General features: G+C 55.8%; 1 protein-coding gene across 1 annotated transcript; it reads left to right on the top strand.

Annotated features, from left to right (window-relative positions):
* The first annotated feature begins 636 nt into the window (after positions 1–636).
* On the top strand, positions 637–5,511 carry SLC35B1 (solute carrier family 35 member B1). Its single transcript, XM_027742341.2, has 9 exons — positions 637–819; positions 1,355–1,458; positions 1,569–1,699; positions 2,394–2,424; positions 2,736–2,893; positions 3,563–3,689; positions 4,252–4,358; positions 4,645–4,798; positions 5,033–5,511. Exons 1-9 carry the CDS (start codon positions 665–667, stop codon positions 5,083–5,085), a joined length of 1,020 nt encoding a protein of 339 aa, XP_027598142.1. The 5' UTR covers positions 637–664; the 3' UTR covers positions 5,086–5,511.
* The last annotated feature ends 6,705 nt before the right edge of the window (positions 5,512–12,216 follow it).

The following is a 12,216-nucleotide window of genomic DNA, read 5'->3' as shown; positions in this document are numbered from 1 at the left end:
GCCAAGGAAACAAAATAAACACTTCAGGCATCCAAAGGACTTCTCTGGGATTTAAGGGATGGGGTTTGGGGGCAGGTGGTGAGGGCAGGGACAGCCCACAGCCTGGGCTGGGCTGGGGGGCACTGGGAGGGCGCTGGGGGGCACTGGGAGGGTGCTGAGCTTTATGAGGAGGAGGTTGGGGCTCCCCTGGAGGGCTCTGGGGTCACTGGGAGGGCGCTGGGACTCCCCTGGAGGATTTGGGGGCTCCCCCGGCTCCGCTGCCCCGGCCGGTCCGTTCCCGTGTCCGGGCTTTGGGACCTGCGCGGCAAACCCGGCGTGGTGGGCGTGGCCTCCCCGGCGCTTCCCACCAATCCCCACCCTCCCCTCGGCCCCGCCCCCCTCCCCTCAGCCAATCGCCGCGCTCCACATCCCGTGGCGTCCCCGCGCGCGCCGCGCCGCCCCGAGGTCCCCTCAGCGCGGGGCTGCCCCGCACGGTGCCTGTCCCGGGGGGGGCTCCGCGGGGGCTCTGCGGGGGATCCGCGGCCGCCGCCGCCCCGGGGCAGGGTCGGGGAGCCTCGACGCGGAGCCCCCGCGCGGCCCCGGCGGGTTTTGCCGCTCTCGGCCCCCGCGCGGGGCCCGCGGCGGGTCCGGCAGCGCGGAGGGCGCCCGGCGCGGGCGCGGGGCGATGAGGCCGCCCGGGGCCGGCCGGGATGTGGCGCTGGAGCTGCCGGAGCCCGACATGGGAGCGACCCCCGCGATCCCCGAGCGCCTCCGCCTGCCCCTCTGCTGCCTCGGCGTGTTCGCCTGCTACTTCTGCTACGGCATCCTGCAGGAGAGCATGTGCGGCACGGCGGGGGCGCGGGACGGGGGACACGGGATGGGACACGGGATGGGACACTCCGGGATGGGACACTCCGGGATGGGGAGGAACATGGGACGGGGCACGGGATGGGATACATAGGATGGGGACACACCGGGATGGGACACGGGACTGGGAGGGACAAGGGGCCGGGGTCACACACAGGACCGGAGGGGCCCCGGGAATGGGGGACACACGTGGGGCAGGGGGACACCGGCACGGGGGTGACACGGGACGGGACGGGGGAGGACGCGGGGGGACAGCCGGGGCCACCCCCGGGCGGGTCCCGCGCGGAGTCTCCCCGTGTTCCCGGGAGCTGCCCCGGGATGGAGCCGCCGCTGTCCCTGCTCTGTCTGTCCCGCTGTCCCCTCCCTGTCCCGCTGTCTGTCCCTGCTCTGTCCCCGCTCTGTCTGTCCCGCTGTCCCCTCCCTGTCCCGCTGTCTGTCCCTGCTCTGCCTGTCCCTCTGTCCCGCTGTCCCCTGTCTGTCCGTGTGTCTCACTGTCCGTCCCCCCCAGCACTCGGGGCCGTTACGGGGAGGGGGCTCAGCAGGAGAAGTTCAGGTTCGCGCTGACCCTCGTGTTCATCCAGTGCGTCATCAACGCCGCCTTCGCCAAGCTCCGTGAGTGCCCCGGCCCTTCCCAGGGTGCAGGGGGGGCTCTCCCGTGGCCCTGCCCGGCCCGGGGGGACCCGGGGGTGCCCCATCCCGCTGAGGTGTCCGTGTGTTCCCAGTGATCCGGCTCGTGGATGGGGCGCGGGTGGATCGCACGCGGGGGTGGCTCTACGGCGCCTGTTCCCTGTCCTACCTGGGGGCCATGGTGTCCAGCAACTCGGCCCTGCAGTTCGTCAGCTACCCCACACAGGTGAGACCCCTCAAATCCCCACCCCACACGGGTGAGACCCCTCAAATCCCCACCCCACACGGGTGAGACCCCTCAAATCCCCACCCCACACGGGTGAGACCCCTCAAATCCCCACCCCACACGCATGGGACCCCATAAATCACCCCGCACCGTTGGGACCCCTCAGATCACTGTGATCATATGGATCACACAGTATTTATTGATCTGTTTTGGATCACACAGTATTTATGGATCTATGTAAGGATTATATGGATCACACAGTATTTATTGATCTGTTTTGGATCACACAGTATTTGCAGATCTATTTATGGACCACTCAGTATTTCCTGCTCTCTGTATGGATCACACAGCACGGGCTGGGAAGGGACACCAGGGGTTTGATTCCCCCTTTTCTGTGGCCACTTCCGTGTTAGGCAGGGCTTGGGAGAGCTCAGGTGATCCAGAAAGGGAAGAGCAATCCCTAGAAATGTTGGGAATTTGCTGGTGGAAGGCTTGGGGTGGTTGAGGAACCTTCACTGTTAATTATCAGTCACCCTGGTAATTAATCACCCTGAGCTGGGGGGGGTTGCTGTGCTATTTTGGAAGTCCCTGGTGTGTCCTGTGTCCGGGTGTCCTGGTGCTCATCCCTTATCCAGGCTCTCTCCCATCCCAGGTGATGGGATGGGGATAGTCAATCCTTGTCTTTCCTTTCCAGGTCCTGGGCAAGTCCTGTAAGCCCATTCCAGGTGAGCACATTCCCTGTTTCCTGTGTTTGAGGGGATTTCTCCCTGGCAGATCCATCTCCCCGCTCTGTCCCTGTGCTGCTCTGCTGGGCCGGGTTTAACTCCCAGGAGGGGCTTTGGGACCAGTTTGGGACGTCCCTTCTCTGCAGTTACGGCTTTAGGAGGGACTTCTTTGGGGATGTAACCCCCATGAGGGGTCTCAGGAGCAGTTTTTGACGTCCCTTCTGCGCAGTGACTCTTCCAGGAGTGGCTTTTCCGGGGGTTTAACGCCGTGAGGGGTTTTAGGAGCGGGTTGTGACGTCCCTTGTGTGCAGTGATGCTCTTAGGGGTGACCCTGCTGAGGAAGAAGTACCCCCCAGCCAAGTACCTGTGCGTGCTGCTCATCGTGGCGGGCGTGGCCCTGTTCCTGTACAAGCCCAAAAAGGGGGCCGGGGGCGACGACCACGTCTTTGGCTACGGGGAACTGCTGCTGGTGAGTGCTGGGGGCACCCGGGCAGGGAGGGACCTGGGGGGGTTACAGCTCACCTGTGCCCCAGGGAGCCAAACCCAGAACTCAGGTGTGCAGCTCACCTGGACCTGTGCGCTAAATACAGAACTCAGGTGTGCTTCCCAGCTCCCCTGTCCCAAATCCCAGAATTCAGGTGTGCTTCCCAGCTCCCCTGTCCCAAATCCCAGAATTCAGGTGTGCTTCCCAGCTCCCCTGTCCCAAATCCCGGAATTCAGGTGTGCTTCCCAGCTCCCCTGTCCCAAATCCCGGAATTCAGGTGTGCTTCCCAGCATCCCTGTCCCAAATCCCAGAATTCAGGTGTGCTTCCCAGCTCCCCTGTCCCAAATCCCGGAATTCAGGTGTGCTTCCCAGCTCCCCTGTCCAAATCCCAGAATTCAGGTGTGCTTCCCAGCTCCCCTGTCCCAAATCCCGGAATTCAGGTGTGATTCCCAGCTCCCAGTGCCTCAGGAGGGCAGGGGGGTGTGAGGGGGCTCTGAGCTGTGCTGGGGTCCGTGCCTGTCCCCCAGCTCAGGTGTTGAGGCACCAAACTCCTTTTCCATCAGTTCCTGCTTGGGAGCTGCCGTGGAAAAGGGGGACAATGAGGTTTTCCCTGTGGGAAGGACCAACCAGGGGAGGTTTTGTCTCCCTGCCCAGCTGCTGTCGCTGACCCTGGACGGGCTCACGGGGGTGTCCCAGGACCACATGAGGGCTCACTACCAGACTGGCTCCAACCACATGATGCTCAACGTCAACCTCTGGTCCACCCTGTTCCTGGGGGCGGGTAAGGAGCCCCTGCCCAGAGCCCAGGGCACAGCCCCAGCCCAGGCTCACCCTCACCCTGAGCTCCAAAAACAGGCCTTTTTGGGGAAAAACCCCTTGTGCTTTGGTTTGGGGTTTTTGTTGGTCTGTGTGTGAGAGGGGGGGTTGCTCAGTGCAGCTCTGCCAGTGCCCACCAGAGACTTCCAGTGCCCACCAGAGCCCCAACCAGGCTGGAAAGGGCTTGGGACAACCTGGGATAGTGGAAGGTGTCCCTGCCTGTGGCACGGGGTGGGACTGGATGAGTTTAAGGTCTCTCCCAGCCCAACCCATTCCGTGATTTGATGATCAGGCTGCAGCCCTTCTAATTAGTCGCTGTGTTGTTGGAATTTGATCTGTAGTTAACGATTGCTCCTTTCATTAATTAACCAGGGAGGTGATTGCTTTTTCTCCCGTTGTTTTCCACTTTGGAATTTACTCCCTGCCTTCCGTAGCTCCCCTCGGGGCTCTGAGCACAGACTGAAATTGCACCACGTGCCATTTTGGGCCCCCGAGTTCAGGGTTTTCCATCTTGGTGTGTCTTCCAGGGATCCTGTTCACTGGGGAGCTCTGGGAGTTCCTGAGTTTCACGGAACGTTATCCCAGCATCATCTCCAACATCCTCCTGTTCGGCCTCACCAGCGCCCTGGGGCAGGTGAGTGCTCCTGCCCTGCTCCCCACATCCTGGGCTGGCTCTTGGAGTGAGGCTGGACCACCCTGGGCTGCCCTGGGGGGGGCCTGGGCCCTGCACAGCCCATGGGATGGGGTGGAACTGGATCATCTCCCACCCAAACCATCCCGGGATTCTGTAAAACCGATTTGAGTTCGGGTGCAAACAGTCGGGATTGGAGAGAAGATCCTTCGGCTTTTCCCTGAAAACACCATCCCTGGTGTCCTGTTCCTGGGGCTGGGGACAAACAGCCCCTGTTTGCTGCCCCCAGACTTTTATCTTCATGACCGTGGTGTACTTCGGGCCCCTCACCTGCTCCATCGTCACCACCACCCGCAAGTTCTTCACCATCCTGGCCTCGGTCGTGCTGTTTGCCAACCCCATCAGCCCCATGCAGTGGGTGGGGACGATCCTGGTGTTCCTGGGTAAGTCTGGGAAGCAGATCCCTGAGCTCCCTCTGTCAGGCTCCCTGTGTTACCCCCAGGCCTCGAGTGCCGTGGCCCCGGCGCTCCCAGTGCCCTTCGGTGTGTCCCCCACCCCGGGGGTGCCCAAACACCCTCAGTCTGGGGGCTCTCAGGCTGCTTCTTTTCCCCCAAATTCCTTGTTGGAGGAACACAAAGCATTTTTCGGTGCACGGGGCTCGTTTTGTGTCTTTGCAGGGCTCGGCCTCGATGCCAAATTCGGGAAGGGAGTGAAGAAAACGTCGCACTGAGGAGGTGGTTGGTCGGTGGGTTGATCCCTGCAGACAGAATGAACTTTTAATTTATTGTCTTGTACCTCAAGATCTGTTCAACTGGACTCAGGAGAGGGAATCAGGAGGAGACTGTGTGGAATCTTTTGTTGGTTTGTTTCAGTTTTTTGATTCTGAATTGTCCTACAGATGTAACACTTTAATTTGGAGCGTAATTGAGCTTTTGTTTCCCGTTGGTTTTCTGTAATCGGAGCCGAGCAGCAGCAGGAAATTCTTGCCTTAACAGGACAAAACCCACAAATCCTTCATATCTTTATTAAAGAAAAACAGCCAATGGCCACTCCTCCCGAACTTTTGATTCCGGTTGGTTTGGGGTTCAGCCCAGAACTCCGTGAGCTCTTTGGCGTGGCCTGGAGTGATCCCTGGATTAAAGGTTGGAGAAAAGCCCCCCTGGCCGTGTGGTTTTCCATGAGGGAGTTGGAGCAGCCGGTGGGACGTTCATCCATTGGGAGATCCCGATGTCCTTCATCCCAGCCCTTCCACACCGGAATTCCTGGGGCTTCCCAGGGAACCTGTTTAACCAGGGGGCCCAAATTCTTTCTTGCCCCCCCAGCCAGGACCTTCTGCTGCCAGAGCTGCCCAGCTGAGGGGACAGCAGTTAATTACAGGGCCCTGCTTAATTGGGCCCTAGTTAATGAACAGCATCCCTGCTCCGGAGGGGAGGAGTTGTTATCCAGGGATGCTCCAGAGTGGGATTCTCCAAGGGGCAAACTTTGCACATGAAAGGCTGTTCCTGCAGCTGCCTCTTGCTCTCCATCTGTTCGGGGCTTTGGCCTCTCGTCCCTCCAGCTGGGACCTTGATCTCTTCCCTGAGCTGCTCCTGGAAGTCTCTCCCTCCCTGCTTTCCCCCCCCCTCCCGTGTGGGGGAGGCCCTTCTGCAGGGGGATAATTGTGTTTGATAGTTCCTTGGCTCCGTTTCATTCCATAAACAGCTCCAGTGTCCTTCAGAGGCGGAAGTTGCAGTTTGGGTGAAGTGTCAGGAAGCGCTTTCTGCCCTCCAGAGATGAGTGATGGCCCAAGTGTTGACACTGGAGTTCAGATCCTGCAGCAATCCAGGCTGGGCAAAGGGATCTTTAGCTCCTGCTGCCAAGTCCTGCTTTGCTTATTCCAAGAAGGAAGTGGCCGAGGTGGTGCTTTGCTCCTGCCCCAGCAGAGGTGGCAGAGGAGGGAGGTGAGTTTGGGAAGGGCCTCAGACAAAGCCCTGCAAGCACAAAGCGTGAAGTTGTGCAGAGATTCCCTCTCTCCTGCTTTCCCCCGGCTCCACAGCCCGCTCGGGACGGGCAGTGTCCAGCAGGGGGAACTCTCATTTCAGCCATTCCCGAGGAACACCGGGAGGAAAAGCAACAAAGCAGCAGCTCCTCTTTAATTCCTGATGTGACTCCACTGCTGGAGTCGTTGGGAGCAGCAAAACCAAGGGGGAAATCCGGGTTTTCCTCCGTGTTTGCTCCGTTCAGCCCTTTCTGGCCACCAGCAGGGCCGGGTGGTTTGGGGCTGTGGGAGAATCCCCCAGCACTCCAACTGCTGGTTCCCTGCCCACAGCCCCACTGCCTGGCTGGAAACATTCCTGGCAGGATTCCCCCAGGAGCCCTGTCAGCTCCTGTGCTCTGGGGAGGTGAGAGGAGGCAGGCACAGAGCAGGCAGATCCCCCCCGGCTGTGCTGGCCCTGCAGGAGGAGCTCCTGGTGGAGCAGCTGAGGAGGGGCAGGTTTGGGCTCAGAGCCCAGGTGTGGATCCACAGGGGGGGAAAACTTGGCACTGCATCCCTTTTCCTTTCCTCTGCCTCGGGTTTATCTCCAGCTCCATCAGCAGGTGGTTCAAAACAAGCCCCAGTGTTCAGAGAGCACAGAGGAGCTGGGATGGAAGGTGGGGTTTGTAGAGGGGGATGTGACTGTGGAAGGGGTGATCTTCTGGTCCCAGGATGGGAAGGGTGGACAGGGAATTGTCATCATTCCTTTGAAATCCATGAGTTGATAATTTTCTGGTCACAGGATGGGAAGGGTGGACAGGGAATTGTCATCATTCCTTTGAAGTCAACGAGTTGCCAACCTTGAGGGTCCATAACTTTGGGGACAGCAGGGAAAGGTTTCCATGATGGTCCCTGGACTCGGTGATTTGCTTTTCTGCAGGAGGGACCCCACCTTTAGTCAAATGTTGTGGTCTCCCCTTTACAACAGAAATCTGGGTGAGTTTGTTGGAAAGAAGTGGTTTGTTTGGAGCCCCCAGTGAGTTCCTGCAGCTGGAACAGGAGCAGGGGCCACCCAGGGCCCGTCTGTCCCAGCTCTGCTGCCCCACAGGACTCCTTTCCCCCTCAAATGTGCACAGTTTTAAGAAAAGCTTTGTTTTCTCTGGTTTGATAAATTCTAAGGTGTCTTTCCCCCCTGTCTCTGAGGTGACTCACGTTGTCACTTCGGGTCACTGGTGGGACTCACTCCACTGATGTTCCCCAGCAGCAGGACTCTGTCACCTGATAACTGAACAAACACCTGGGATGGAATTCACTGCTCCTGCAGCCAGTGAGTGTTTTAGGGAGGTGTGAGCTCCATAAATCCCGGGAACCCGGGGAGGATGCAGCCTCTCATTTTATTGTCTGTAAACACCCCCTCACAGGAAGGGTGGGCACAGCCCAGTGGGAAGAGCAGCCCTGGAAATGCTGGAACTGGGATGTTGTGGAGCAGCAATAGTTAAGTCACGATATTTGCTAGAATTTGTACAAGAAAATACAAACTGACAGTCAATATTAACCTTTAGTTGTTAATATTTGAGTGCAATAATGAATATTAACATTTCAGTGTGGAAAGCACAGATTTAGGGAGCTCTCCTGTCTCCCACCAGCAGGAAATAAGAAATAATAAACTGTGGTTTAGTTTTGAATCCCAGAGCTGAGGGGATGAATAATTCTTAGTTTGTGGATACCTTAAAAACCCTTTTCCTTAACTGTTGTTACTCCCTGAAGGTCCAGACTTTCAGGGTCTCCCTTTACCAAATCACTTCACTGGTCCCTATTTTTTATTTGCTGCTTGTACTTCCCCCCCCCTTTTTTTGGTTTAGTTTTGTTTTGGTTTCAGCTGCTTGAGCCCTTTATGGTCGTTCAGACTCCCCTGTTCTGTTGTGCAGAGTGAATCTCACCCTCAGTTTCCAAGTCTTTTGTCCAATTACCAGCAGCCACCGACACCCTCAGCCCATTCCCGCCCCTCCAGCCGGGAAGATCGCTGGGACAACACTGAGGAGCTGAGTCCTGCTGGGGGGGAAAGGCTGGCTGGGATAGATCTTGGATAAATCTGGGCATTTCTGACAACACTCCGAGCTCCCCCACCCTGCAGGTGCTCCCAGAGTTAACAACTTCCTCGGAGAAAGGGAAATCATTTCACAGCCCGTTAGGGCTGGTGGGGAGCAGCAGGATGAGGTTTTAATGAAGGCAGGATCAAAAGCATCCTGAAGCAAAGCAGCCTAAAAAACAAGAGCAGGCTCATCGGGGAAGGCGGGAGATGCTTCTGAGGGGGAGAAACAAAGCACCAACTCAAAGACGTTGGGGAGTCACTTCCTCACAATTGTGCATTTTAAAGTATAATTTCCTCTCCTAAAAAAAAAAATCAGCTTTGATACTTTTCCAATACAGGTAAAAATAGCAAAAAGGAACAGATTCCCTGCAATTAAAATCTCCAAGTCAGAGTTTTTTCTCAAGGAGGTCAAATTTATGGGTTTTTTTAAGCAATGTTTGTTTTCTCGTAAAGAGAAGTAGTTTTTGATCACGGCAAAAAATGAGAGTTGTTTTGTGGTGTTTCGAAGTCAGGAGAGTGAATTTGGGTGAGAAATGTGCATAGCAGGAGCTCTGAGGGGTTGGGATGTGAGAAAGGGCACTGTCCCAGCACCAGGAGGGATTTCTCCATGGAAAGGGCTGTCAGGCCTTGGCAGGGGCTGCCCAGGGAGGTGGTGGGGTCACAGCCCTGGATGTGGCACTCAGTGCCCTGGGCTGGGGGACAAGGTGGGGATGGGGCACAGGGGGGGCTGGATCATCTTGGAGGGCTTTTCCAGCCTCAGTAATTCTGGGATTCTGTGACCACCAGCAGGAATTTTCTCATGGAAGTGCTGATTTGCACTGAATTTAAAGCTGGATGTGGTGGCTGTGCCAGAGCAAGTTCATCCTTTATGTTTGGAGGGACACAGGTGCCACTGGATCCAGATGCCAGGCAGGAAGGAGCTGATGGATGAAGTGCCCAGGCTGGGACAGCTCTGAGCACGGGCACAGCCTGGAACTGGAACACTCCAGGGAATGTTTGGGTCAGAAAGGGCCTAAAAATGGAGGTACCTGTAATTTTAGACCAGGTGGGAAGGGACGTTAAAGCCCGTCCAGTGCCACCCCTGCCATGGGCAGGGACACCTTTTGCTCTCCCAGGGTGCTCCAACCTGGCCTTGGACACTCCCAGGGCTGGGGCAGCCACAGCTTCCCTGGGAAATCCATCCCAGCCCCTCAGCGGGGAAGTGAAACCCCCCTGAGGTAAAACCCAGCTCAAGTGAACCCCACCTATCTCCTGTATCCCTCCTAGACCCTCCTGGATTTCTGCCTTGGGACTGGGAGCAGCCAGCTGCCCAGCTTTGGGTTTGTATGTGTGACTGAGCTGCCTGAGCCCTCTGCATTGTACAAGATCTCACAGGTGGGCAATATTTTCACCCTCCTGCCCCCCCAGTGCTGAGGTTTCATTGCCAGGGAAGGGGCCGTGGGGCTGCCCCACTCAGTGTCTGGCTCAGAACTTGCCATTCTGTTGCAAATTAAATTTGGAGCAAAAGGGTTGGAAAAGCAAAGCTCAGAGCAGGCTCCTTTCCCTGGAGGATGCTCCGACTGCCACGGTTGGGAGCACCCAGGATCTCAGCAGCTCTCCCTCTCCTCACCAACCCTGTCAGCACTTGGCGTGCTGGCTGGGATTTAACAATTAAACCACAAAAGCCTGGAATATCAGGGATCCTTAATGGCTCCAATTTCAAACAAACCGGCCCCTCAAACCCAGCCACGGTTCTGTTCCAGGTTGTGGCTCTGCCACAACATTCCCTTCTCTTTACAGCCGGAAAATGAGTTCGGGGGGTCTCCCTGGTACCGGGAGAGGGGAATCAGCACCTTGCAATGTGTTTGTTACTGTTGCATCTCTAAGAGCCTCATTAAGTCTCCCCAGTGATTGAGATGGGCTTTGTTTAGAAAGGGTTTGTTTGGTTTTGTAACAAAGATGGCAAATCCGGGAAATAATGAAATAACTTGTTTTCATCCTCTCGATCCTGGGGAGCCTATATGAGATTTTAATTAGTGCTGCATTTTCAATAACTCTGTATCCCTACGTGTCGCAGATTCTTTCCTGGATAACAGGGAGGTAATTATGAGCCTCCTGTTTCTCAGCCTCTCACTGAAGGCACGGCTGATACATTTAATCATGATGTAGAAAGGCTGGCAGCTTTCTCCGGGTTCAGCCTCTCCCTAATTACATTTCTGGAGTTTTAGTAAATTGAAAGGGAAAACGCAGGGACAAAATAATTAAAACCAAAGAGGAAGTTGAATATTAAGAAGCAGGAGCTGGTTAAAATTCTTGCACACGACTCCTCCACAGCCCCGGGTTTAATCAGCGTTGCAGGGAAATCAAACCGGGATGTGCAAGGGTGGCACCTCCAACCCCGGTGGGCACCAGCACTCAGGGCTGCTTCTGAGGGGGAAACCCACCCGTGTGGCTCAGGTGAGAGTCTCACCCAGAGCAAACGCCCCTGAGAACTCAGTGCTCTCACCTGCTCACTTCAGCTCATCCCACCCCGGTGTCAGGGCTCAGCACCCGGCATTGTCCAGCCCTTTATCCCAGAACTGACCCAGCCCAGGGCAGGGACCACATTCCTCTTGTCCCTGCCACCAGGGAGGGCAGAACTGACCCCCAGTAACTTCTACATACGGAGGAGAGGTGAAGTTCCATCTTCATTTTCGCAGGTACCCCATTTAATTTTCTGCTTCCTGTGAACAAGAGAATTTTGATCAGGAGAACGTCATAAGCTCCAGAAGAAGTCGACCTCCCTCTAAGTGACACTTGGCCAGTGGTGAATTAAAGGAGAATTTCTGTTTATTCTGTCTCGATTCTGCTCGAATCGAGAGGGGAGGGGGAATCTCTTTGTTTTCTCTAAAACTGGTGCTGTAATTTCCTTTGGTACTTCGGCTCTAAGAGGATAAACACATCACTAAAAATCCACAGCTTACGTGGGAACATAAAACCCAGGGTGATGGAAGGGGTATGAAAACAAGTCTCTAGGAGAAATGTGTGGCCAGAACAGGAATGTTAATGCCAAGCCTGTAGCTCAGGAGGGGCAGTTTTATGGCATTCCTTCATCACAATGCAGCAGTACCTGCTGTTCTGTCACCGTGGGCAGCAGTTTGGGAAACGAGGGAATGAAGCAGGGTCCAAGGATTGGTCATGACTTGGATGAGGCACTTGCCAGGAAAACCCAGGGCGCTGGAGAAAACGTTGGGAATAAAGCAGGCAATACTGGGAATCAGCAGTGGACGAGAGTGGCAGCCCAGCGTCCTGGAGCTGATGTGCCGAGGGCAACAGCGTTTTTCATCTGAGAGAATGAGGGATGAGACTGAAATATTCTGCACTTTTCATTTAAATAAGTGTGGGATGTACTGTGGAGCCTGGTTAATTTGGTTATTTGCGTGTAATTGTATTAATTCACCCCGAGGCTGGAACTGGCAGGAGAGAAAGGATAAGCTTCTCTACAAACGTGTAAATAATTAAGGACTACTAATGATGAAAATTTTGCTTCACTGGTTAAAAACCTTTACAAATTAGAGAAGACCTGTACATGGATGACATCTCGGGATCACGGGATAATTAGGGTTGGGAGGGACTTGATGCAGGGTCACCTGTGAAAGGGGAGAAGGTGTCTCAGGGCTTTATTTAATCAGACCTTGAAAACCTCCAGTAGAGACTGCAAAGCCTCTCTGGGCAACCTCTCTCATCTGTGGTGGTGGTGTACAAGTTTCTCATCTGGAATTTAAATCTTTCTTGTTTTTACTTTTGTTTCTCACCCTCCTGCCACGTGCTTGGCCCCATTTCCTTGCCAACCCTCT

Source organism: Pipra filicauda, unplaced genomic scaffold (genome assembly GCF_003945595.2).
Source record: "Pipra filicauda isolate LSUMZ 115617 unplaced genomic scaffold, ASM394559v2 scaffold586_size332294_pilon, whole genome shotgun sequence".
Lineage (NCBI taxonomy): Eukaryota > Metazoa > Chordata > Aves > Passeriformes > Pipridae > Pipra > Pipra filicauda.
Note: the sequence above shows the minus strand (reverse complement) of the source record. Positions and strands in the feature narration are given on the sequence as shown.

Excerpts from the sequence above, each read along its gene's own strand:
- SLC35B1 (XM_027742341.2), top strand. The coding sequence starts at position 665 with ATGAGGCCGCCCGGGGCCGGCCGGGATGTGGCGCTGGAGCTGCCGGAG. Across the intron at positions 3,690-4,251 it reads CACCCTGTTCCTGGGGGCGG|GGATCCTGTTCACTGGGGAG; the intron begins GTAAGGAGCCCC and ends TGTGTCTTCCAG. Across the intron at positions 4,359-4,644 it reads TCACCAGCGCCCTGGGGCAG|ACTTTTATCTTCATGACCGT; the intron begins GTGAGTGCTCCT and ends TGCTGCCCCCAG.